The 27,225-nt window shown below is 46.6% G+C and overlaps 2 protein-coding genes and 1 non-coding gene across 4 annotated transcripts in view; 2 read left to right on the top strand and 1 right to left on the bottom strand.

Moving 5' to 3' along the window:
• Window positions 1-726: 726 nt before the first annotated feature.
• Window positions 727-13,512, bottom strand: BLVRB (biliverdin reductase B). Its single transcript, XM_036896543.2, has 5 exons — window positions 13,312-13,512; window positions 5,353-5,517; window positions 5,130-5,219; window positions 3,644-3,772; window positions 727-966 (listed from the first exon to the last, which is right to left on the bottom strand). The coding sequence occupies exons 1-5, from the start codon at window positions 13,388-13,390 to the stop codon at window positions 809-811; spliced, it is 621 nt and encodes a 206-aa protein (XP_036752438.2). The 5' UTR covers window positions 13,391-13,512; the 3' UTR covers window positions 727-808.
• LOC118918131 (U6 spliceosomal RNA) lies at window positions 7,899-8,001 on the top strand. The gene has a single exon (XR_005026991.1). It is a non-coding gene; the product is annotated as a U6 spliceosomal RNA (small nuclear RNA).
• A 960-nt stretch (window positions 13,513-14,472) lies between the features above and the next one.
• SPTBN4 (spectrin beta, non-erythrocytic 4) overlaps window positions 14,473-27,225 on the top strand; it is a 62,675-nt gene continuing 49,922 nt past the window's right edge. The window contains exons 1-4 of one of the 2 annotated variants that reach the window (XM_036896547.2): window positions 14,473-14,958; window positions 17,045-17,227; window positions 25,728-25,879; window positions 26,914-27,087. In XM_036896547.2, coding sequence (XP_036752442.2) covers window positions 14,820-14,958; window positions 17,045-17,227; window positions 25,728-25,879; window positions 26,914-27,087 — 648 coding nt within the window. In that variant the 5' untranslated portion in view covers window positions 14,473-14,819. The remainder of the gene's footprint in view (window positions 14,959-17,044; window positions 17,228-25,727; window positions 25,880-26,913; window positions 27,088-27,225) is intronic. The other variant, XM_057492819.1, reaches the window with a different exon arrangement.

Below are 27,225 nucleotides of genomic sequence, written 5' to 3'. Positions count from 1 at the left end.
TCCCCTCAAGGCCTCTGCCTTGGTTCTCTGCGCTCCATCCTCCATTCTTGCCCATCTCTGACCCACCTTCACACAGTAGCCAAGGGAAGTTTTATAAAACACAAACCTGACTGTGCCTCTCCACACCTCTCCCTTACTCCACTCCTTGCATAAAACCTCAGAGTAAAGCTCAAACTTTTTACAATGAGTCTGAACAATTTAGCTTCCATGGAACAGCTTCTTGGGGCTAACAACTCCTCACCTCCAAGCCAAGTATTATTAACTGTAGGGGATGGATTTTGGTACTTCAACGGGGCCATGTGTTCTCCAGCCTCCTAGCCTTTGCTAATATGGTTCCTTCTGCCCACAATTCCATCATGCCTTAGAACCTTCTCCCAGCTCATTCTTACCAAACCAGGTTTCAGGTGGGATGTCCACTCTTCCACAGAGCCTTGTCTGCTCCTCGAGCTGAGTCAGGTACCTGCTCTGAGTTCCCCCAGTCCCCTGTGTTTCCTCCTTCAGAGCCCTGGCCACTCTGCATTGTCACTGTGAGAGGCTGGGCTGTCTTCCCCACTGGACTGTGAGATCTGAGAAGGCAAGGTCCCCACTGCTGGGACCCAGGCACAGGGCCAGGTGAGGAAATGAATGAGCGAATACCCAGAACATCTTACAAAGAGGCAGGCGGAGACACTGAGACACCCAGACAAAGCCAGAGGGAAGCAGAGTCACAGAGTTGGGTCTTCTAGAATAATTTGAAGCTCTTGGCCCAAGATTTATTGCTGTCTTCCTTTGTTCTCCATTTCCCAGGATGCCGTCCTCTGCCAGAACCCTATTCATATTGGTGGGAGGGGTAGGTGTTGTGACCATCATACTTATCAGTCGTGAGGCAATGCAGCATGAAGTGGCCCAGGTCATGTTTGGAAATGACTCTCGAGGGACCTCGGCCATCCAGGGTCACTGAGTAGGCCCCGGTCAGTGGCTGGTCTCCTGCGAAGTAAAGAGAGAGGAGCCTGATGAAGCAGATGTCCCTTCCCTCCCCCAACACATGACCACTCCAATGACTGCCCCAGGTGTGTCCCTAGGGTGCCCAGCCCAGATGGTCTAAGAGCCAGCAATGTATGAAACCCTTCCCATGTGCAGGGTGCTCATCTATACCCTCTACTTCATTCATTTGACAAATCTGTATTGATGACCTATTATATGTCAGGTGCTGGGCACCCGGCAAGGGACAAAAGTAGACAAGAATCCCTGCCTTTAGCATGTAGATATTCATCAGGAAAAGGCAATGATTATGAAAGTAAAATAGGCAATATGTTAGACGGAGAAAAATAGAGAATAGGCTAGAACTATTATTAACTTTATTTTACAAAAGGGCAAAATGAGACTCAACAGAGGAAGTCACTTGCAAAGGATCACTTGCCAGCGGCAAAAGCTAGACCTGCTCTGGGTCTGGAGGCGTCATGTAGCTGTTATGAGGGCATCTAGTGGCTCCGTTATGACAAAAATAATGTCTTACAGTGACCAACTTAACTTAGGGATCAAATGCAGGGACAACCTGGAATCGGGCGCAGTAAGAAACACACACCTCACCCATGTGGCATTTCTGCCCAAAATGTTTAATCTGAGTCTGTGAAAAAACAACCAGAGAAATCCAGAATGCGAGGTATTTCAACAGACACATGGCCTGGTTAATGTTATGGGAAACATTAAAAAAAAAAAAAAAGAGATGGAAGATTGTTTCAGGTTGAAGGTGACATGGTGACTAAACACAACACATGATCTTTGATTGGATCCTGATTTTGGGGGAAGGGGGAGATGGAAAGATATTTTTTCAAAATTGGGGAAATCTGAATATGGAGTGGATACTGAATGATGTGATGAAGTTAATGTCAATTCCCTTGGTGCAATAATGGTAATGTGGTTCATGCCCAGATATTTTTCTTCTTGGGAAATGCCTACTGAATTGCTGGGAGTGAAGTGTGATGATGCTGGAACTTACTCTAAAATGGTTCAGCAAATAATATATATATATGTACATATATATTTTTTTATTTTATATAATATAATATTAGATGCATGCATAGATGATAGCTAGATAAAGCAAACAGCAAAGCAAATGTTAACAATTGAACCTAGATGAAGGGTTCATGAGTCTTCATTAACTTATAATTTTTTCAGCTTTTCTGGAGGTTTCAAAGTTTTTACACACATACAAAAAAGAAAAACTGAAAAAGAGTAGTCAGTGTTAAACAATTTTTAAGCATGATCTCTCTGGGTTTCACTTCCAACCTGGAACTTCACTTCAAGATGTAGTATTATGAGCCCTGTTTCGAGATAAGGAAACTGTGGCTCAAAGACCACAGGCCTGAAGCCCACCCAGCGCTGGGGTTGGATTTTTCACCCAGCTTCTCCACCATGCGGTTTCACCACTGATTTTAACTTAGCATTCAGGTTCCACAAAGTTCCTGAACTAATCTTATGTGAACCTCTAAAATGTGTGTGGGCCTCTTCTCGTCAGGAGCCCCAGAAGGCAGAGGGCAAAGCAGAACTGCCCAGTGGGCAGGCAGGTGTGAAGAAGACAGAAGCAGCCGTCACACCCAGACATTCAGCTGACTCCCTCAGGCACCAAGCCACCTCCTTAAAGAGTCTATGCTACATAAACAGCACTTAGCTCCTATCCCTGTGCTTTACCTTTTCGTCATTCACTATAGAATTACCCAACAGCAAGAGTGATCGTCTATCTTTCATTTGTCTGTCCTGCTAGAAACGTAAGCCTCATGAGGGCAGAGACTATTTTACCTGACTTGTAATGGTGGTCAGGTGCATACTTCATATGCAAGACACATTTGCTGGATGAATGCACCTCTCCCTTTGTCTGACTCTGTGTCTCTCTCAATGTGGATTCCAGACCAAGAGAGGAAAAGAGGGCTTGGTGTTGTTTATTGGTTTGCTCCGCAACACCACCATGAGGTGTGAGTCCCTGCATTAGTTCGCCTGATAAGTATTTACTGAGCATCTGCTACATGCTAAGCCCTGCTGTAGGCACTGGGAACAAAGCTTCAATCAAAAGAAAAAATCTGTGGTTTCAGAGTTGACGGTCTAGTGAGGGGGACACACGGGAAATAAGATAAAGAAAGAAATGATATAATGTGTGTGGTGAAGTGGGAGTCCCTCTCCCTTGACTATGCGCCAGCCCTGTAATTCACTTGTAAGGAACAGAATGCAGCGGAAGCAGCCCTGACGTATGTGACACTAAGGGGGACACCATGCAGGTGTGCCTGCCAGCGACAGTCTGCATCAACCGCCAGCCATCTGTGAGGAAGTCTTCTTCGTGACTCCAACCCCAGCCGCTGAGCAACCAACCTCATGGGAGCCTCAGCAAGGACTGCCCCACCAAGCCTCACCACTCCCGCTACACCAAGGGAGCTGGTCTGAACAGATGAGGGTGGTGGGTTTACACTGGCAAATTTGGGGTGGTTTGTTCAACAGAGATAACTTTAAAGTATGTTAGAAAGGAGATAAAATCAAGCAGGAAAAGAGGATAGAAAGTGTACAAGGAAGCTTTGAGATTTAGACTGGCCAAGGAGGGCCTGGCAGATCTCCCAAGAGGACTGGAAGGAACAGGCTGGTGGTGACCCTGCCACTGGGTCCCAGCCCCACTCACCTATATGGGGTGGCATCACAGCCACATACTTCAGGCCCGACTCCTGCAGCACCTTGTGCATTCGGATGTGGTCATCGGTCACATCCTGCAGCTGTCGGGGCACCTTGGCTGGGTCCCAGAGCAGGAAAGCTGGGGGGACAGAGGGCAGGGTCAGCCAAGGCTTGAGGACAGCATGGCCAGGCCCACAGCCTGTGTCTTGTGCCAGGACAAAACCCTTCAGGGGCTCACCACTGCCTTCCAGTTGCTGCAGATTGAAACCTGGGAGTTATCCCTGCTTCCTGTCTTTCCCTCCTAGCCACATAAAAACTGACTGCTTGTGACCCCTCCTAATTCTGTCCACTGTTACCTCCTGCCTGGACATGGCAGTAGCCTTCTCCCTCATCTCCCTGCCCCTGCCACCTACAATCTGTTCCCCATTTGCAGCCAGAGGGGTCTGAGCTCACCCAACTGAGTGGCTCCATCTCACTCAGGGTGCAAGCAAATTCCCCATCAGGGCCCACATGGCTGAACCTGATCTGGCCCCATCTGCACCCTGACCTCACCACCCAAATCTCCCCTTCGCTCATCCTGCCTCAGTCATGACCCTCTTCATAGCCTTCGCTGACACTGATCCTTCTGTTTGGAGTTCCATGACTCTCACCATGCAGCCCTTCCTCATCTCACTTTCCGTCCCAAGGTGGCAACTGGTGTGGTGAATGGTAGACATGAGGAGTGTAGACCTGAGACGGATAGCCTGGGCCCCCCAGCTCTGCCAGCCCGAGCTGCGTGCACTCCAGTATGCCAATGGGCCTCCCGGAGCCTCCGCTCCCTCAGCTCTAGGGAGATGGCAGAACAGCCAGGTTTACTGAGCATCGACTGCGTCCACCACGAGTACAAGTACTCCAAGGTATTTTGTGAGGATTAAGTGGCATCCATCCCTGAGGTACTCAGATGGTGCCCAGCACACAGTAAGTGCTCAGTAAACGCTATTAGCATTAACTGCTCCAGTTACACCTGTTGCACCCTTCCTTTTGGGTTATTCAGGGCAACCATTTGTCTGTCTATCTCTCCATAAATTGGGAGCTCGGTGACCCTAGAGCCGTCTGTATCCATAGCTCTGTCACTTCCTATAGGAGACTCTCTTTGAGTCCTTCTCAGGCTGAGTCAGAGGCCTTCTCTGGACTTCCACAGTCCTCTAGGCTTCCCCCATCTCAGGCCTGACCCCTCTGCCTGTGCCTCTCCATCCTGGCCCTGACTATTTTGGACTGTCATTGTTTGATGATGGCTCTATTTACCACTTCCCTCCTATCTGGTACACCCATGAGTGGGGCCTAGGGCTACATTGGTCACCATTCAATCTCTGGTATCACCCAGCATGGTTCAGGCACACCGTCGGTGCTCGATAAATACACAATAACTCCAATGCCACCTTGTAGAAGCCCCTGGGCTGCCTGTCCAGTTCCTAAGCCCCACCCTTCAGCCCCACCCCTATAACCCCACCACCCACCCGAGGTGCAGGCCACGACCTTGGCCACCCCATGGGCCTTCATGGCTGCCACAATGTTCCGGGCGCCCTCGGACATCACTGTGGTAGGACCTTAGAGAGGACAGAGAGCAGCTGTCACTGGCAGGTGGCGGTGGCGGTGGCGGCAGGGGCGGGGCCGGGGGCGGGGGTGGCGCTGGGGGTCGAGGCGCAGGGGGGGGCCGCGGGCAGAGGGGAGGCCCAGTACTGAGGTCATTGCCAGTGCCCAGGAGCACGATGACAGCATCCTGCCCAGCCACCGTCTTGTCCACATCAGCCGCCTTCAGAACGTCACCCACTACCACATGGGCTGCCTGGGGCCCCTCCGCGGGCAGTTTGGAGGCATCCCGCACCAGCACTGTCACCTCATAACCTGTGGGAAAAGAGGGGCAGGGAGGCAAGTCAACGGGCTTGGGGGCTCACACTTCTGGGGTCTGGGTCCTGGAGGGTGCCACAAATTCCAAATCCTTCCCCAGCCCCCCTACACTGGGGCAATGGCTTTCAAACATATTTGCAGGCATAACCATGGTTGATATTCAACTGGTTGTTAAAACAGGGCAATACCTTTATGTTGGTTCATAAACAACCCGCACTGACGCCTCTTCCCTGCCCTCCTCACCCAACCCCCAACCCCACCTGACTTCTCTACTCTCCAGCAGCTGAAAGGTTAATGCCTGGCACCACACTGGTCTCTGCCCCCCATCCACAGTCCGAGGAAAACACATTTTAAAGTTCACAGCTAACATATTTCTTCCTCTGTTTCAAACAATGGCAAAGGATGTTAACGTTTGGGTGTATTGCAAATGATGATATCGAAACAAATGATCAATTGTGGTCTCTGTTATGGATGAATGTTCGTGTCCCCACAATTCATATGCTGAGCCCCTAATCCCCAGTGTGGTGCTATTTGGAGGTGGGACCTCTGGGAGGTAGTTTTAGAAGAGGTCTTGAAGGTGGGGCCCCCATAATGCGATTATTGTCGTTACAAGGAAAGGAAGAGAGACCAGAGCTTGCTTGCTCTCCACCACGTGAGGACACAGCCAGAAGGTAGCCGCGTGCAAACCAGGGAGAGGGCCCTTGCCAGAAACCAACTCTGTTGGTACTTTTATCTTGGTCTTCCCAGGCTCCAGAACTGAGAGAAATAAATAGCTGTTGTTTAAGCCACCTCGTGTATGGTATTTTGTCATATCCCAAGTTGACTAACACAGCCTCTGAACATCATTCTTGTGCAAAATGAACTGGAGCTCATTGGAGGAGTGGCTGATGTCTGGGCTGGGGCAGGGAAAGGACAAGATGAGCCTAGACTAGCTTGTACTGTCAGTTGGTAAGGCAGTGCTTAAAGACTAATGGGGCCATGTCAAGGAGCCACTTGAAGGGGTTCTCACTGGACAAATCAGGGACAATCTGATTTGTCCAAAATATACTGATGGCAAAAAATTGAAACACATCAAAGATATAAAAACCTCTGAGTTCATAATACTAAGAAAGAAACCTCATTGGTCATCATTGGCAGCTATCAGAGTAATCCTCTGAATCCGTTATTCTGAAAATGATAAAGAAAAAGGAAAAACAGTAACATTGTTCCATTTTCCTTGATAGCTGTCATCATATGTTGTAAAAACAAATGATGGGGGATTTGTATACTCTGAGGCAATGATGATGATAATAATGATAAATATTTTTGGACCACTCACTACATGCTAGGTACCAAGTGCCTTACATATATCAATTTGTTTGGTGCTGAAAGTAAACTAGGCTTTGAATTCTGGCACTATCACTAGTTAGCCATATGACACCGGCAAGTCACGTGACCTTTCTGGGCCTAGGTTCTTCTTTTGTAGAGTGACACTAATAATAGTCTCTACTTTATGGGGTTATTATAGGTTAAATAATACACCTAAAAGTCTAATATAGCTAGTTGTTTCAACAAGGGTGCCAAGACAATTCAATGAGGAAAGAATAGTCTTTTCAGCAAATGGTAGGGGGACAACTGGCTGTCTATATGTAAAAAAATGAAGCCAGATCCCTATCTCACATCATATATGAGAATCAACTCAAAGTGATCCAAGACCTAAATGTAAGAGCTAAAACTATAATAATCTTAGAAAAAAAATAAACATAGGTATAAATCTTTGTGACTTTGGATTAGGCAAGGGTTTCCTTGCTATGGCACCAAAAGCATACGTAACAAAAGAAAAAACAGATACACTGGACCTCACCATAATCAAAAACTTTTGTGCTTCAAGGACACCACCAAGAAAGTGTAAAGACAATTCACAGAATGGGAGGAAATTTTTGCAAATCATACATCTGATAAGAGCCTTGTATTTAGAATATATGAAAACATCCTATAACTCTTTAATAAAAGGATAAATAACCCAGTTAAAAACTGGGCAAATGATGCAAATAGACATTTCTCCCAAGATATACAAATGGTTAATAAACACATGAAAAGATACTCAATATCATTAGTCATCAGGGAAATGCAAATCAAAACCATAATGAGATGCCACTTCACACCCACTAGGATGGCTAATCAAAAAGACAGACAATAAATGTTGGTGCACATGTGGGGAAACTGGACCTTTCATACACTGATGAGAATGTTGAGTGATAAAAAACTGCTTTGGAAAAACAGTCTGGCAGTTTCTCAAAAGGTTAAACATAGAGTTACCATATGACTCAGCAATTCCACTCCTAGGTATATGCCTGAGAGAAATGAAAATACACATGTACACAAGAACTTGTGCACATGTGCTCACCTCAGCAGCACATATACTAAAAGTGGAACGACACTGAGATTAGCCTGGCCCCTGTGCATAATTACACGCAAATTCGTGAAGCATTCCATATTTTTAAAAATCAACTTGCACATGAGTGTTCATTGAGGTATTATATATTATATATTCATAAAAAAATGTCAACAACCCAAATGCCCATCAATTTAATGGAACAATAAAATGTGGCACATACATACAAGGGACTAATATTCAGTAATAAAAAGAAAGGACTGTCTGATACATGCTACAAAGGCTGAACTTCGAACAAATGTTTTTAGCTGAGGGAAAGAAGCCGGTCACAAAGAAAAATGTAGTGTATGATTCCATTTCTATGAAATGTCCAGAACAGACAAATTCACACAGACAGAAAGTAGATGTGTGGTTGCCTAAAGCTGGAGGATGAGTTGAGCAGGAAGAAGGGGGTGACTGGGGAGTTCTTTTTGGCTGATGAAAATGTTCTAAATTAACTGCGGTGATGTTTGCACAGCTCTATGAATATGCTAAAAACTTCCAAATTGTATACTTTAAATGGATGAATTATATCTTAATCAAGCTGTTATATCACATGCAGAATTAACACACACAAATGAAAGGTTAGGGAGTGCATGGCACAGGAATGAGTGCTGTATGGGTGGTGACTGTTCCTATGTCTTTCAATCTTCTTACGTTTTTTCCTGTCCTGGTCTAGCCCTGGGCTCCTGGCCCATCTCACCCCCTCCAATCCATATTCCACATGGCAGCTAGATAAGAGCTTTCTGCAGTTACAAGTGTATTTTTTGTGTCTTTAAATATGTTTATTTGTGCACTTTCCTTTATTCAAAGTAACTATATTAGCTGGGACTGTGTGATGACTGACCAGAAGGTTAATATATAAACTGTTAAAGAGGGCTGGCAATTTTGTATAAACATTGCTATAAAACACTAGATTCACATAAGAGATAATGTTTTTTCAAGTGTTTCTTAAAAACTGAGATATAATTGGCGTGTAACATTTTATTAGGTTCAGGTGTACTGAGATGTATATTCTTTTTTTTCATTGAAGTATCACTGATATACAATCTTATGTTGATTTCAAATATACAACACAGTGGTTCAACAGTTGCCCATATTATCAAATCCTCACCCCCCTCTAGTGCGGTAACTATCTATCAACTTCTTAGAAAGTTGTTATAGAATCATTGACTATATTCTCCATGCTGTACTACCATCCCTGTGATCAATTTATGTTGATTGTGAATTATTATTTCCCTTTATCCTCTTCACCCTCCCCTAGACCCGCCCTAATCCCTCCCCCTTGGTAACCACTAGTCCCTTCTCAGTGTCTATGAGTCTACTGCTCTTTTGTTCCTTCTGTTTTGCTTTGTTTTTATATTCCACTAATAAGTGAAATCATTTGGTACTTGTCTTACTCTGCCTGGCTTATTTCAGTAAACATAATACTCTCTAGATCCATCCAAGTTGTTGCAAATGGGAGGACTTCTTTTCTTTTTATGGCTGAATAATATTCCATTGTGTGTATGTACCACATCTTCTTTACCCATTCATCTGTTGATGGACACTTAGGTTGCTTCCATATCTTGGCTATCGTAAATAGTGTAGCGATAAACATAGAGGTGCACATATCTTTTCAAATCAGAGATTTTGTTTTCTTCGGGTAAATTCCTAAGAGTAGAATCTGCAGTTATACTGAACTGCCCTCTGCTCAGATCCCTCCTCTGATGCCCCAGTGCCCTGAAATAAAGACCACACTTCTTATGACAGCCTTCAAGGCCCTTCAGGATCTGCCCTCTTCTCCCTCTGCTGGTGCTGGGGCCTCTGCCCTGTCTACCCACTGCACTTCTTTCTGTTCCTCCAATATGCCCTGCTGTCTCCTGCCCCCTGGCTTTGCACATGCTGTCCCCACTGCCTGGAGTACCCTTTATCCTCTTTCCCCAGGCCTCTCTACCACTTGTGCTTCCTGTCCTGGAGTAAAGCAATGGCCCTTTGGGTCCAGGGACCTTGTCACACTTGCAACCATCCCCCTGACTTTTTATAAACACAAAAGCATAGGTTTTACTGCCCCGCAGACCTGAGTTCAAACTCCAGCTCTTCCACTTATTGGCTAAGGAACCTCAGGAAACACCTTTCCTGATTGGACCCCAGTCTCCGCTCTAAAGTGAGGATCACAATCCCTAGCGTCCCCATCCTGTGACCACCTTTCATAAGGGAATGACACAAAACCTGGGCTGCCCTCACACTCATGAGGAAGCAGCAGGGGCTTTTAGGATGCCAATGTGGGCATTGGTTAACTGCCACTGGTTAAATGGACCCTAGTAATTGTGAGTATTTTGGGGGAGAAACATGTTCTCTTGCACAGTGAGAGCTCTGACACAGGCCCAGCGCAATTAGTGCTATATTATTGGTGATTAGTGATGTTTACTGAGATCCTCTTATGTGCCAAGTGCTTTCTATGCCAAGCTCTTTCCACACATGAATGTTTTTTCTTTTTTCACAACATTTTTAACTTAGCCACATTTAAATTTAATAGCCACATGTGGCTAGTGGCTACCACATACTACTGTTAGTTTTAAAATTCCCAGACTTTACCCTCTACAGAAAACAAGAGCATTTATATTTCCAAGCTTTTTTTTTTCACAAATCCTTTATATTTTTCTGTCAATTTTTAATTTTGAAATAAATTCAGACTTATAGAAAAGTTGCAATACCTAAATTCTCATATTTGCTTTCTCTTTGTGTTTATAAGATGTATATATGCCATATAATTATACATGAGGGTGCATAAATACATTTATATATACATATGTAATTATATACATATATAAAAGTTTTTTCCTAAGTATTTGAGAGTAAGTTGCAAAAGTCATGCTCCTTTTTAAGCTTTTTTTTATCTCAACCCTCAATACAAAATAGATTTCACAGCCTAACCCTGTATATAAACCCATATACACAGTAATGGAAACAAAAGTTTCATAAAACTAATATTTAACATGTGATACTGAGACAGGGACCATGGGTTTAGACAAAGCAGGGTGAAGGCCTCTGGAAAAAGACCCCTACCAAAACTCCATGTTAAACAATTAATCAAAGCCAGAGTCACATTAATTCTCTAAAGTAAAAATATCAAACTAGGAATATAAGCATTCTTCAGTGAGATTAGTTAAAACTAAAAAGCCAGGAGCAACTTGGCCTAGAAGTTTGAATACTCTCCAGATAAAGAAAAGTATCTCAGCATAGCCTATGTTTTCACTGTGTCAATTAGAACATACCATTATAAGACTTACTTTAGCCTGCTCAAAGGCCAGCTTATTTAGGAAAAATTCTATCTTAAAGCTAAGATTGCATTTTAATCAAAAAAACAATAACTCAGCCCATCTTGGAAATAAGGCAGGCTGTCTTAATTGATATGCTCCTAGATCAAAAAGCTGCTATCCTGGGAAAAAAATCAGAGCAATAAATTTCTTGTGTTAAGCTAACTTTGAAGAATAACCTACTGATAAGAAACTTGGTATCTCTTCAAAAATAAACATTTTTGGACCATCCAGCAGGTCTGCATCCGTAGCTCTTTGTCTCTCAACCGCCTATAAATCCCCTAGAAAACACACCACCCCAGACTCTCTTGTCCCTTCCCAGCATGATCCAGGAGCTCTTTCCTCTTACTTTATCTCTAAATAAAAGCCTCTCACTCGCTCTCCTACTTTGAATGTTTGCCAAGTTCACTCTTTGACTCCGTGAACAAGAACCCCAGCATCAATATGTCCTGACACAGTTATGACAAATTAAATATATTTTAGAAATCACTGACCCCTATTTTGAAAAGCACCAGATTGTAACAACCCTACAGAGTAGGTATTTTATATGTAGCCCGTTTTGAGGGTGGGGAAACTAAGGCAATCTTAGTCAACTGGGCCAGGATCACACAGCTATAATCTGAGTTCACTAAGCCAAGGAGTGCTGGACACAGTTCTAAGCCTGTCTCATATATTATCTCATCTAATCATCATGGAAGTCCAAGGGCAAGAGCTTATAGTTTGTTTGTTTTTTCCGGATTTTTTTTTTTATTAAGGTATCATTGATAAACACTTATGAAAGTTTCACATGAAAAACAATGTGGTTACTACATTCACCCATATTATCAAGTCCCCTCCCATACCCCATTGCATTGCAATTACTGTCCATCAGTGTAGTAAAATGCCACAGTAGCTGCTTGTTTTCTCTGTGCTACACTGCAAGAACTAATAGTTTTATCCCCACTTTACAGATACCTAGGTACATATAAATCAAGGCACTTTGATCACACAGGTGGGAAAGTGGCAGAGCTGGGGTCTGAATACAGGCTGACATCAGAGTTTGGTGCCTGTCAGGGCTCAGTCCTGCAGAACGACTGAAGTACGTAAAGCCTAGCTCATTTAAGCCCTTCCTTTTTCTGATGGGGACAGCAAGGCTCAGAGGCTCACTGAGGGTCTGAAGAAACTAGAGCCCAGATGTTCTAGAAGACCAGGCCTCCATTAGGCCTCAACTCTCAATTCCCCAGGGTGCAGTCTCAATTATAACCAGCAGGGTGAATGAGTGGCCGTTCAGTGGAATTCTGGATTAAGGGAAAAGCAGTAACATGGAAATCTAAATCTCAGTGACTCAGCACCTCTCAGCTTCTCCCTCCTTCTTCCTCCCCCAGAAATGCTAAGCAGCAAATTTGTTTCTCCCCTCCCCACAAGTCAAGATCCTCATTAGGTGTTTTTGGGGAGGGGGAGAAGAGTGGGCCTAATGGGGAGTGCTCGGGCAGAATCCCTCCAGGGGGTTACTAAACTAGGAGACAGCAGAAATTAAGATCCTGGCAGCCTGCATCCTTTTGAAGCCCCCAGATAATCAGTATCTTCATAATCACTGAGGCCACCAAGGGGTGGGGCCCTATATCTGGAACTCCCAGGCCTCACTGGGGGTTGGTGAAGTCTGGATGGTGGGGGCAGAAGATACAGCAAAATGCTTATCCCTTTTCCCGGGGCAACTCAGAATTTTCAACCCTCATCCACTTTCCAGGACTGGTGTCCCTAAGTCCTCACCTACATCTCCATGATCCTCTTTCCTTTCCGTTCTCACAGCAAACCCGCCCCTGAGCCTTTTCAACTTCCAGCCTTGGTGCCCAAGCTAAGAGCCAGTGGACTTTACGCAGTTTAAGAGCACAGGTCTCCCAGGGCCAATTCCTATTCCTTGGGCCTCACATAAAATTGGACTTTACAACGTTCCCCATTTGTGCCCCGGTGGCCACCTGCTTTATCCCAACACGTCACGGCACTGATGGCCCCAAGCAGCCTGGCCCTGGCCCGTGAATGCCCCTTCCTAATGCTCTGCCTGTGCACCCCGTGACATCCCCGGCCCGCCCCAGCTCATGCCTGCTTGCACCGCCTGCGCCAGAGTAGTGAGCCCGGTCCTCCCGGTTGCGCCGAAGATGGCAATCTTCTTGACGTCCATGCTGCGGGGCCAAGGGGGAGCGAAGCCGTGGAGTGGCACGACGCGCGGGAACCGACGGGCGGACAGGAGCCCTCTCAGTCCTTCTCAAGCTTCGAGGAAAGGGGAGGGACTGGCACAGAGGTCCACGCCTCAGCCTGCGCCCCGCCGTCAGCCTATGGACGGGGCCAAACAGGCCACGCCTCCATCAGGAAAGACTGCGGCGGGCGGGGCAGGAGTCAGCCGGCCTCCTCCTACTGCCCAGCACCGCCCCCTCCGCCCGCCACCGGCCGACGGGGATGGACCCACGGCCCCGCCTCCGTGCCGTAGCACTCGGGGGCGGGGCAATAAGGGACACGCCCACACTTATTTCACGCCCCCTTTCCCATGGTCTGGGACCCACCTGGGACTCACACTACACCCCAGGGCCAAATCGAATCTGCCGGGGCGAGAAAATGAGGGAAGACAATGTGAATGTGTGGATATGACCCTCATAACTGCGAATCTGTGTCTGTGTGACCCCGTGTGACTAGGCAACCCCAAGGGAGAGCATAATTGTGGGTAACACCATGTGTCCTCCTCTGTGTGTAGCACGGTGTACAGTGTAAGACTGTGTGGCATGGATGCTGTTCCTGTGTGACCTTGTGGTGACACTGTGTCAATGTGTAATGATAAGGTGTGGGACGTGTGATGTGTTAAATGGGAGTGTGCGACTGTTAGTGACAGTGTGACACTGCATGTGTCAAGTAAGGTTGTGTGACTGTGACACCATTTGAGTGTGTGGCTGTACATGTTACAGTTGTGATGGTGTTTGTGACCTCTTGTGACTGCATGATGTATGAGTGTGTGACAGTGAAGGATGTGTGACTCCCCACGTGAATATGTGACTAGTATAACAAGTTTGAGTGTGTAAAAAAGTGTGTGACAGACACTGTGTGTGATGTGTGAGTATATGACACCCTGACCCCATGGGAGTGTGCGGCAGTGTGTGTGACATGTGTGTGCTTGTGTGTGACACCACATGGGTGGTGGTGACACTATTTGAGTGTGCGTGTGTGATGCCATCAGGCACTGTGCCAGTGTGGGACCCCGTGTGAGCGTGTGACTGCGTGTGAGTCTGAATGTTTGACCCTGTGTGACCGCATATGAGGGGGTGACACTGTGAGTGTGTACCGCGGATAACGTTTGTGATGCTGTATGTGGCCCTGTGTGTTACAGTGTGGGAGTGTGTGACCCCGTGGGAGTGTGTGACTGTGTGACGCTACCTCAGGCTCCGCGAGCGCACATTGTATACCACGCCGGGGCCGGTGTGTGCCCGCGCGTGGGCCGGCGCTGCAGGCGGCCGGGACGATTGGGACCGCCGGTGGGAGGGGGTCCCGGGGGCGCGCCGTGCGCGGCGGCCGCGCGAGCGGGGGTGGCGCGACGGCAGCGGCGGCGGCGGCGGCGGCGGCGCATGCGGATCTGGCCGAGCGGCGGGGCCGGCGGGGCCGAGCAGAGCCGGGCCGGGTTGGGCCGGGCCGCGGACGCCCACAGGGAGGGCGGTCGGGCGCGGCGAGCAGCGGGGACAGCGGCGCCGGCGGCCGCGGGCCCAGGTGAGCGGCTTTGGGGCGGCAGCCCTTCCCTGCGGCATCTCCCCACCTGCTCGAGCATCCCTCCCCCGCGCGCTTGGCCTGGCGTGAGCCCCCAGGATCTCCTCGGCTGTGGGGAGGCTAAGGGTCGAGCGCAGGACGAGCTCCCACCGCTCAGCCCAGTCCAGCCTCAGCACCATGCGTGGGTCTTCCACCCAGGCCTTGTCCTTCCCAGGCCCCCTCCTTGGGAACCGTGACTAGACTGCGGGGAGGGAGACGCGGCCTTGGAAGGGTTAACGTTCCCACCCTGAGCCTCACGCGGGGCCGGCCTTTTTCTGGATCCGCAGGACACCCCTTCCCACCTCCCCCATAGCCTTCTTCTCCCTTCCTTCTCCATTCAATCACCTAACGGCCAGGGCTCTTTCCCAGGCAGCCTGACCCAGAGCTCACCAAGTGCTAAGCGCCTTCCCACCCCCAAGCTCTTTCCTTGAGGTAACAGTTGTGATCACCATTTAACAGGGAGGGAAACTGAAGCGCAGCAGGCCAAGTTAAAGATACTGGGTTAAAGATACAGCAACACTAAAGCAGGGCTTGAACTCTTTTGTCTCTGACTCCAGCAGAGACATTTTGATTTGCTAAGATATGTGACCAGCAGATGCAAGGACCATGTACTGAGGACTTGCAGGTACTAGACACCGTGTTCCCTGCATTCTTAACTCATTTCATCCAGGAAATGGGTACCATTATCATTACCATTTTACAGATGAACAAACTGAGGCCCAGAGAGGGGAAGTGGTTTGGCCAAGGTCGCACAGGTGGTAGTAGCCATGTGCGCCCTTACAGCCTTCCATGGAAGAAGGGAAGAGTAACAGTGGGTTTTGGACTATCCACCAAAAGGGACAGTCTTTTCTACACTGACCAAGACCTAATATATCCTGCCTTCCTAGAAGCTGGTGGGTGGGCAACTGGCTGGGTCTTTGGGAAGGAGGACATTGACCTCCTCCTAGTTCCCTCCTTTCTTAGTCTTAGAATCGGGCCTGGGTGCCTGGAAGGAGAAAGAGATGTATCTGATGTCTCCCACTCCCTTAAACTTCATATTTACAATTGGGCAGTGTTCTAGAGCATAGCTCTGGAGTCAGACAATATGTCAACCAGCTATTGCCACAGTAATGTTGCATATGAAACCACCGCAAATTCAGTGTCTAAAAACTGGGCATTATTTCACCAGCAAGTCTCAGGTCCTCATCTTAGTCTGGACTCCACTGGGCAGCTTTTATGGTCTTAGCTGGGCTCATTCACATGTTGGGATGGTGAGGTGAATGACTGCTTAATCTGGCTTTGCCTTTAATGACTGGGGCCTTTGACCTTGACCATCATAAGAGTGTTTTTCTCATGGCCACAGTCAAGCACAAGCAAAAACATGCAAGGTCTCCCAAGCCCTAGGCTCAGAATTCACCAGCACTTCCATCTAATTCTTTTGGTCAGAGCAAGTCTGTGGTCAGACCTAGGGTCAAGGGGTTGGGGGAATACTCTTCCACCCCTCTGATCCCAACAGTAGAACACTGAAGAGTTATGTGGCAAAAGATGTGGCTATATGGATGAAAAATCAGGGCCGTTTAATGTAATCATTTGATCACAGTACCTACATTTGAATTCTGGCTGCTCTCTGGCTGTGTGACCATGGCAAATGAATTAACCCCTCTGTGCTTCAAATTTCCTCTGGTGTAAAATAGGCCCTAATAATAGCCTATCTTCAATGAATTAAAGAAGATAATGCATGTAAAATACTGAGCGCAGTGTAAGTGCTCAGTAAATGTAAATTATTATTACTGCATTATAGGGGTTCTATTGATAACAATGTTACTGTTCCAACAATAGTTAACTGACAATTTTCTGAGCCCCTACTCTGTGCCAGGCATTAAGCTGGGCGCTCTACCACAGCCTGGTGAAATAGTCACAATGAACATTATTGTCATTGTTATTATGTCCATTTTACAGGCAGGGAAACCGAGGGTGAGAGACTGGATAGACTCATAGCCAGTCGCTGTTGGAAGTGGGAGCTCTGAGCTCAGACTGTTTCCAACTCTAACCTGTCTCTGCCCATCCCCAGACTCACCTTCCCGGATGGCACAGGTATCAGGGGAAATGGACAACATGGAAGGCTTGCCAGCCCCTAACAACAACCCTGCAACCCGCTGGGAGAGTCCTGATCGGGGCTGGGAGCGGGAGCAGCCTGCTGTCTCCACTGCAGCCGCCTCATTGTTCGAGTGCTCCCGGATCAAGGCCTTGGCCGGTACCCGGAGGAGGGTTGGGGTGGGACAAGGGGAGGCAAGGGAGGAGCCTGCCAGGGTGGTGTCTGTGTGCCTTTGTACCTGAGAACCTTGATGGCCTGGAGGATAGGAACAGAGTTACAGACACTTAGAACTTGAATCTTTAGGCCAGCACTGTCCAACAGGACTTTCTATAATGATAGAAAAATATGCTCTGTGTGTAATGTCCAATATACTAACCACTAGTACTTGTGGCTGTGAGAATTTGAAATGTGGCCTGTGCTACTTAAGGGACTGAGTCTTTTATTTCTTTTTTTCATTTACAGTAATTTACATTTAAATAACTGCTTGTGGTTTGTGGCTACAACCTTGGAATATACAATCTGAGAAACATGGGATTTTGCAAGCATGCTTCCTTAGAATCTCAAAATGCTGAAACATTGGAATTTAGAATCTTAGAATGTCATACTCTGAGATTTTTCAATCCTGAGACTTTTAGAGGAAAGACTCTTGGAAACTTAGAACTTCATAATCACAGACCTTATAAATTTTAATTATTGGCCCTAGGATCATAGACCCTTAGAAACCTGAACTGTTATATACATAGATCCTTAGGGCTTTGTAATCTTAAACCTTTAGAATGTGGATCCTGAGAACTTTGAGATAGAGTGACTACACCTGCCTGCTTTTAGCACTGAAACCCTCAGTCTTGGGCCAACCAGGATGGTTGGTCACCCTACTTTGATGTTTTAGAACAATATAAGCAAAGACCAGATAACTGTATAGTTCTAGAATCTTAGAACCTTAGACCTTCAAAATTGTAGAACCTTGAACCTTGGACTTTATATTTGTAAGGCTTTTAGAACCTCAGAAGCATTTAATCATCAGCATTAAAACTTTATGAGCAAAGACCCTGAGAACCTTCAGAGACAAGTAACTTCATAATTATAAGCCTTACGCCCTTAAAACATTAGACCCTTGGCAGCTTTGACCCATGGGACCATAATCTCTCAGAAACATGGAGCATTCTAAACATAAATTATAGATTCTTATAATCATGAAATCATAAAATCCTGAAGTCAGAATTAATTCCCTCAGAATCTCAGAATTTTAGTAACTTGGCATTTGATAATCATGGGATCTTCCATACTGAGATTCTTGGAATTTTATAATTATGTGATGTTGAGCAGTGGTATCAAACTCCAAGGCCTCTGGGAAGCAGGTAACCTGAAGGAGAGTGGACTAGGGCTAATGGTCAGCTGGAGAACAATGCCCTGGTTACCAGCTCTAACCATGGGGAAATGTGGGCCCAAAGCTGTTAGCTCTGATGTTTATCTGAAATTTCCTAATTTAAAAAAATCTGTATATGCCACAAAATATGAATCAGATTCAACCCATGGATTGCCAGCTTCTTTTGATTTAGAAACCTAGAATGATATAAACATACACTCATGGAAACTTAAAATCATACTTTTAGACCCTTAGTGCCTTAAAAACTTGGGTACATATCGATATGGAATGCTAGAATTTATTATTTCATCCATAATGTATTAATTCAATGCCTGTTCTGTGCCTGGCCTGTGCTGGACAATATGAAGGACATAATGGTGACTGAACCAGCTCAGGTCCTGCCCCCTCAGGGCTCCCAGGCCAGTGAGAGGGTTTGACCCAGCCAGATAGTGATGACCCAAAGTGGTCAGGGCCAGGATGGGTGAGGCTCAGGCAGAGGGCTCTGATGAGGAAGCCTAAGGGCTATAGGAGCCTAGATGAGGTGTCTGGAGAGTAGGAGTACTTCCTGGAGGTGGTGATGCCTAAACTGAGGCCTAAAGGGTGAATAGGAGTGAAATCTGGAGTGGAGAGTGGAAGAGTATTCCAGGCTGAGGGAACAGCATATGCAAAACCTCTAAAAGTCAGGTTTGGCTTGAATGAGATGGGGAGTAAAAGATGAGGGGACAGGAACCAGTGGGGGCCAGTTATTGAAGAGCCTTGTAGGCCGCCATGCATTGTGTGAGGGCCCTGGGGAGCTCCAGGAAGATTTTGGGCAGCGGTGGGACGTGAAAACATGGGGATCAAGGACTCCTTAAATCATTGAACTGATGATTCACAGAACATCAGAACTGGACACCACAGACAGACAGACATCCAGTCCAGAGAAATGTAGAAATCCCCTTTAAGAAAAAAAAAAAAGCCTCATACATTGTGTCTACTTAAATTATTATATCTATAGTTTTCCTAAATGCATACAAATCCATGACTGTGTTTATATCTCTTATGAAGTTCTCTACAGCTATAACACATTATACTGGACTCCAGAACCAAACCACAAAACCAGTAACACTCAGCTTCCTAGTAACTTCCAGATGCTGTTCTGCTGCGGCTCAAAATGCTAATCTGACTTAGACCGCTAGGGTTCACTCTCTTTTACTCCCTTTGCCCACTTCTCTCATGCTTTTTCTCTATTCAAACTAAGGCCAAACCTATGAGGAGAGTCCTCCATAACATGCTTCTCCGTGAAGACATTTAAAAAAATTGTCTGGACCCCATGCTCCGAAAGTTCCCTCATCGCACTCCCGAGTTTGTGGCTCGCTGTCGCCACCTGTCTGTGTGAGGCCGCCTCCTCTTTATTCATTCCTTCGCCGTTATTCCCACATCTCACACCGATGCCTTCTCTGCTCTAGGCAACCATTCTGATAGTTTTCAAGCATCCTTCCCTTTGCAATATGTACATTGCTAATTAGTGTGTGTGGATACATATATTTTAACCCTTTATTAAAGTATTATGTGTATGTAGAAAGGCAGATAAATCATGAGTGTCCAGCACTCCCACAAATGAGCACTCTCTCGTAACCAGACCCCAGACAAGGAAACATAATATGACAGTCCCAGAGAAGCCCCTCTTGGGCCACCTCTCTATTACTACATTCCAAGAGTAAATATGGTCCTAACTTCTAACAGCCCACGGTCTTGCTAGTGTTTGAATTTCATGTAAATGAAATCATGCCATGTGTACCCGTTTGTGTCTGGCTGCATTCACTCAACCCTCTGCTGGTGAGATTCATCCGTGTCTACCTGTATGTCCTTGTAGGCTGTTCCTTCTCCTTACTGTAGAGTATCCCACGGTGTAACTATGTCACAGTTAATCCACTTACCTGTTGATAAGCATTTGGGTTGATTCGTTAGGGCTCTAATGAACTATCACAAACTAGTAATTGCTAATATTACAAACTATTACAAACAAAACCATTGTAAACGGTTGCTGCTTTAAACTTTCTCGTACGTGTTCTTGGCATAAATGCTCATTTCTGGTAGCTTAGACCCATCCAGGAGTGAAAGCACTGGGTCACATGGTAGGCGTGTATCTCACTTTGGTAGAAACTGCCAGTTTGAATCATTTTACATTCCTGCCAGCAGTGTATGAGCAATTCAATTGAATACACTAGGGGGACCTTAATATGGTCAGTGTTTTTAATTTTAACCATTCTGATGGATGTGCTCTCTATTATGGTTTAAATTGCATTTTACTGGTAACTAGTAACAAGTAGGAGGACTAAATAGGAAGAACACCTTTTCTATATTTATTGATTATTTGGATAGCCTTCTGTGAAGTGCCTATTTGAATCGTTTTCCCATTTCCCCTTAATTTTTTTGCCTTTTTCTGATTGCTTTGCTGGAGTTCTTATATATTCTGGGTATAAGTCTCTTACAACATAGGATATATATGCTGTGAATAATTTCTTGTGCTATGTGGCTTGTCTTTTCATTCACTTGGTGTTGCCTTTTGATCAACAGTATTTCTTAGTTTAATTGCAGTTTTATTTGATAGTTATTTAATAATGATTTCCTGTGTGGCTACTTTTTATTTAGTGCTTTGTTTAAGAAATCTTTGCCTACTCCAAGATGATGGAGTTAGTCTTTGATGTTTCCTTCTAAAAGCCTTATTGAATTCCTTTCCCATTTAGATTTATAAACCAAATGATATTTATTATATTTATTATTGTGTATAGTGTGGGTCAAGTTTCTTTTTTTCCCCCACATGGATATCCAATTGCCTCCGCTTCATTTACTGAAAGACTTTCCTTTCCCTACTGAACTGCAATTTCACTCTGTCGTAAACCTGGGACCCCTATATGTATGGATTTGTGCATGTAGGAATTGCTAATTGCTTTAAGTTTTGTCCTATTCTAGATTGCATTTTTTGCATTATTTTCTCCCTCAGCACTATGCTTTAAGACCCATCCATGTGGCTCTGCGTACAACTACTGTGCTCCTAACCACTGCACGGAATCTATGGTGTACACTCACCACGTTCAACTTTCCTGGTGTTGGACAACCAGGCTGTCTCCCACCCCCAGGCTGCCCCAGCCCCCTCTTCACAAATAACACTGCACTGAGCATCGTCATACAGAGTCCTTATAAACCAGTGTGATAAAGCTTATGGGATGCATACACAGGGACAGAATTCCTGGGTCATGGGGGCCCACACCAATTTAATTCGACTCAGAGAGCTTTCCTAACAGCTCTCCCAGTCTATAACTACCACCAGCAGGCACAAGGGTTATGATGTCCCCAGATTTCCACCAATACTTGGCATTCTCTGACTTCCTAACTTTCCCCAGATGAATAGCCAAGCATAGCATTTATATAGTAAGTCTCTCTCTATCCTTTCTGCTTAACCAATAATGGATAAAGGCATAGTTACTCCTCTGCTCACTGAAAATCTCAGCAAGTTAAAGTTATGAATAAATTGAAGTCTTATACAAGGGAAATGTATTTCACTTGTGACTGGTGATTACCACAGTGGAGAAGAATAAATAAATGATAAAATAGCTGAATATGAGCTCAGTGATAGAGGTAGGACAAGGGTCACTTGGCTTGGAGTTTTGAAAACCAAAGGTATGTGTGCAGCCAGCATCCTGGCAGGAAGTTGCTGGCCGCCATCAAACGGGCAAGAGAGTTTAATGAAGGGACTATTTACAGAACTGTGGGCATGGCTATGGGAGCATACAAGGGGGTGGAGACCCCCGGGGACTGGGGCAGGGGAGGCCAGTGGTGAGAGGGGATGTAGAGAGAGGAACCAGACAGACAGTGCCGGAAACCGGGTCAGGCAGATAGGAAATAAATTCCTCAGTCCTTCTCCTCTGCTCTCATCTCTTGCTAGCCAAGCCCATCAGAATATCTAAGGTCTCTGAGGGCTGGGGAGTCCATTCATACAGTTCATACCGGCAAGCTTGCCCGGGCCCAGAGCAGCTGCAGAAGAGTCAGGGTAGCAGCAAGGAGCAAATGGAAGACACCCTGTATTGTAACCAAACACACTCACCAGCACAGTAAACCCTCAGTGGCATCTTCGGTCAGAAGTGGCACTGTGGAACATCTTTGGTTTCAGCCCCACTGTGTTTTAGAAAAACACAAATCAGTTGCCAACATTTAAAAATAGAGAGATTTTTTGTCTCTAAAATATCCAGACTTTTGGCTCTCACGGGATATCACATGGTATGGCAACACTGGGCCTGCATTCCTGCCGTGCTCCAGGCACAGGGGCCATGGGGCTACTGCCCCCTTTTAGGATGGCCTCCTTCACTCAATTTCAGAGCCCACCTGGCTGGATCTGTGGGCATTTCAGTTCTGGACCCCAGCTCCATGCTAACAAGAGTGAAATCACAAGCACCACACTCTCACTGCACAGTCTGTAATGAAATCATGCAGATGCTCCAGGACGTGTTTCTATTAATTTTCTTTGAGTAGCATTGAAAAGATATTACAAGATAAAAAAAATATTCTCATGGATCCCTGTCCTCCAAGCATGAGTTTGCAAACACTGAGGGTCCCCCAGAACCCACTGAAGAAACGCCGATCTAGTCTCAACCTGTCATTTTGCAAATGGAAAGATGGAAGCCCAGAGAGAGATGACCATCACATAGCCGGTCAATAATAAAGGCAGGCCTGGACCCAATTGTCCTCATTCTGGCATCATTGTGGGGATAAACTGAAGTTCTACTTTCGCTTCAACATTGACCAAAACCTGCTATGTGGCGTGGGCATCAGCCTTTGGAAGGCGGAGTCACCAAATATCCAATTCAACACCTTTTCTGTCATCACTCCCTTCTCATATGTAATTGCTATCATGAGTCCACGCAGGTCTCCATCTTATCCAAACAGCACAAAACCACTTTTAAACAAACAAGACGTCTCATGTGGATTTACTTTTAACTTCTGCATATTCATTTTCAATTAGACGTAAACACTCAAGATCTGGCTTGAAGTAAAAAAAAAAAAATACAGGTCAGTCTACTCATTTTCTAGCAGTGTATATTTCTACTGTCAGTCAAGTACAATATTTTAAGTAATATTACAAAAGATAAATGTTACAAAAAAAGAACTTATTGCGAGATTGCTAATGGTTAAAAAGGGAAACAGACTGGCAACATAAATCTTGATTCTCGCACTAATAGTAAAACTTAAAAGCGTGATTACTAAGTTATTTAGTAATGGAATGCTAAAAATACTATGCAGGCTAAGCTGCTATAACAAATAGACCCAATAATAGAGTGGCTTGAAGGAGAGAGAAGCTTGTTTCTCTCTCCTGGGTAGTCCTGAGATGAGCAGCCTAGTTGGCAGGAAGGTGCTGCTCCAAGCACTCTGTGGATTCCAGGTTCCTTCTACCCTGTGCCGTGTGGATTTTGGTGTTCAGGCTTGTGAGTCAGAGGAAGAGAGAGGAAAGCCAGCTAGAAATCTCTTTTCTTGGTAAAGCTTTAAATTATGACATAATTATAGATTTACAGGAAGCTGCAAAGATAGTACAGATAATAAAAATACTAACCCAATTTAAAAATGGGCAAGGGATTTGCATAGGTATTTCTCCAAACAGAAAAGAAGATATACAAATTGGCCAATAAATGTGTGAAAAGATGCTCAACATCATGAGTCACTAAGGAAATGCAAATCCATACCACACTTCACACCCCCTAGGATGGCCATGATAAAAAAATAATCACAAGTTATGAGGAGGACGTGGGGAAATTGGAACCCTTGTACATTGCTGGTGGGAACATAAAACGGTGCAGCCACTTTGGAAAATAGTCTGGCAGCTCTTCAAAAAGTTAAACACAGAGTTACCATATGACCCAGCCTTGTCCTTCCCTGGTAGGTACTCAGGATAATTGAAAACATGGGTCCACACAAACGCTTGTACCTGAATGTTCATAACAGCATTGTTCATAATGGTCAAAAGGTGGAAACAACCCAAACGCCCATTTGCGGATGACTAGATAAGTAAAAGGCAGTATATCCACATGATAGAATATTATTTGGCCATAAAAAAAAAGAATGCGGCGCTGACACATGCCACAACATGGATGAACCCCTGAAAGCATTATACTAAGTGTAAGAAGCCAGACACAGGGAAGGCCATTTACTGTATGGCTCTATTTATATGAAATGTCCAGAATAGGTTAATCCATAGAAACAGAAAGTATATCAATGGTTGCCTAGGGCTGGGAGAAGGGGGAGTGGGGAGTAACTGCTAATGGGTACAGGGTTTCTTCTCAGGGGCGATGAAGTATTCTGATATTCGATAGTGATGATGGCTGCACACCCTGTTAATATACTTAAAACCACTGAATTTACACTTTTAAAGGGTGAATTTTATAGTATGTGAATTATAGCTCATACTAATGCTGTAAATAAATAAAAGAGAGGCCCCAAACAATTTCTTTGTAAACAAGTGAATCAGAAGTCTCAGGAATTCTTGCACTGCCTCCCACTGGCAGTCACATGCCTGCTCCTCGCCCAGGGATGTGGGAAATGCAGTGGCTAGCTGGCAGCCCAGCTGTTACAGAGTGGGGGTATGTGGTTTCTGCCCTCAAGGAGCATTCAGTCTAGCATATTCCTTGCTCTTCACCCCCCCAGCCGGTCAGTTGCCCCATCTTACTTTTTCAGCTTTCAGTAGCTCTCCAATATGGCCCTTCTCCTATTCCCTCAGCTTCTGCCCTCCTCCCTGCTGGCCCCTCTTCTCCTGCGTCCTTTTCCCAGTCTCCTCCCTGGGCTGCCATTCTTGCCCTCTCTGATCCACCCTCCCCAGCAGCCAGGGATGTTCCTGAAACACATCCTGTCCCTCCGCCTCAACCCTCTAGAGCCCCCTTAGTGTATTCACTGTGCTCCCCACCACTAAACAGAGCTCTGTGAGGCAAGGGGTTCTGCCTGTATTCAGAGGGCTGCAGTACTCTGGTGTGCTACAACAGTGCGGCGCACATGGTAGGCGTTCGAATGTTTATGGCATGAATGAACTGGGTAGGAAACCGAGAAGGCTCCTTGCGGAAGTGATATTTCAGCACAAAACTTTCAGGTGGGCAGCGGGGGCGGGGCGGGGCGGGCGCCCCAGGTGGGAGGAACCGCCTGTGCGAAGTTATCGGATTGTTGCAAAGACCTGGGCCTGAACAGGGTCTGTCTGGGCCGTGGAGGGCTGGGGTGAAGTTGGTAGGGGGAGTTCCCGAGGGAGGCAGGGGCTCATCAAGGCCTGTTCTTCAGATGAGCGGGAGGCTGTGCAGAAGAAAACCTTCACCAAGTGGGTGAACTCGCACCTCGCCCGCGTGGGCTGCCACATCGGGGACCTCTATGCAGACCTCCGGGACGGCTTCGTGCTCACGCGGCTCCTGGAAGTGCTGTCCGGGGAGCAGCTGGTGAGCGGGCCTGAAGGGCGGGGCTAGGGGTGATGGGGTATCTGGCGGGGCGCACTAGACGGGTGGAGTGTCCTTGAAGGCGGGGTAAGGGCCCGTCCACCTGGGTGGGCGGGGCTACTGCGCTGGGGTGGGACTTGGCTTGAGGAGCCTGGGGCGTGGCTTGGAACAGGCGGGATTCTGTTGACCGAGGCCACGGTTGGGGGAGGGACTCTGGGCTTGGGTGGAGCTCCATTGGAAGGGGATGGAGCTGTTTGGAGAAGAGCGGAACTTTATTCTGTCTGGCCTGGGTGGTGCTACGGCAAAGGGCGAGGTTATAAAACGCGCAGAACAGGGAGTCTATGAATGCAGGTGCGATTATCCTTGACAGGGGAGGCCTGGGTCGTTAAGAGTCTGGAGGACCAGACAGAACTCTTGCAGCAAGCTTGTGGCTTACTGTACAGGTTGCAGTTGTATTTCTGGGCTTGAATGGGGCTTCAGCGCCAGGGTGGGGTTCTGATAGAACTAGAGATTCGTTGAAGGATCAGGCCTGGAGCTCAGAAGTCGTGAGGGCCTGGCTAAAGAATATAAACAAGTAGAGCTATAAGCAAGGAAAGAGTCCTGGGGAGTCCTGGGAATGGGCGTGGCTCTACGCAAGGGCGTGAAAAGGTGGCCGTGAGGGGTGTAGCCACGGAATTACTGGTAGCTAAACGCTGGTAGCCTGGGGCAGAGAGTGGAAGGGACGAGGGTGTGGAGTTCATAGTAAGGGGTGTGGTTATCAGGTTGGAGATGGATCTTCAGTAGAAGGGGTGGGGACAAAAATTTGAGTAAGCCACAAAGGGAGTAAAGAACGGGGCATTCGAAAGGGTCTGGCTATGGAAAGGAGCAGGGCTTCTTTAGGACTGGACCCTAAACGTCTGATAACACTAAAGGGGCGTGGCCTGGGCTTGGACATCCAGGGGGCACGGTTGTAGGGCGGGCCTCTTTGGCCGGGCTGGGGCTGAGGGCACAGTGCTCTTGGCCAGGCCTTCCATGTCCGAACGCCCCTGCCGCCCTAGCCAAGACCCACGCGCGGTCGCATGAGGATCCACTCGCTTGAAAACGTGGACAAGGCACTGCAGTTCCTGAAGGAGCAGCGTGTGCACCTGGAGAATGTGGGCTCGCATGACATTGTGGACGGGAACCACCGGCTGACCCTGGGGCTGGTCTGGACCATCATCCTGCGCTTCCAGGTGACCCCCAAGTGACTCCTGCCTAACCCATCCCCCGCCATGGGGCTTTAGGAAGGCGTTCCCTATCCACTCTTTCATTCATTCCAAAAATGTTCCTAACCTGCTTCAGGAACTCTGTTCCAGGTGGTGAGGATGAAA

This window comes from Manis pentadactyla, chromosome 15 (assembly GCF_030020395.1).
Source record: "Manis pentadactyla isolate mManPen7 chromosome 15, mManPen7.hap1, whole genome shotgun sequence".
NCBI classification, from domain to species: Eukaryota; Metazoa; Chordata; class Mammalia; order Pholidota; family Manidae; genus Manis; species Manis pentadactyla.
This window is presented reverse-complemented; position numbering and strand designations above follow the sequence as displayed.

Excerpts from the sequence above, each read along its gene's own strand:
- BLVRB (XM_036896543.2), bottom strand. The coding sequence starts at position 13,390 with ATGGACGTCAAGAAGATTGCCATCTTCGGCGCAACCGGGAGGACCGGG. Across the intron at positions 5,220-5,352 it reads GGGCACTGGCAATGACCTCA|GTCCTACCACAGTGATGTCC; the intron begins GTACTGGGCCTC and ends GTCCTCTCTAAG. Across the intron at positions 3,773-5,129 it reads GGTCGTGGCCTGCACCTCGG|CTTTCCTGCTCTGGGACCCA; the intron begins GTGGGTGGTGGG and ends CTGTCCCCCCAG.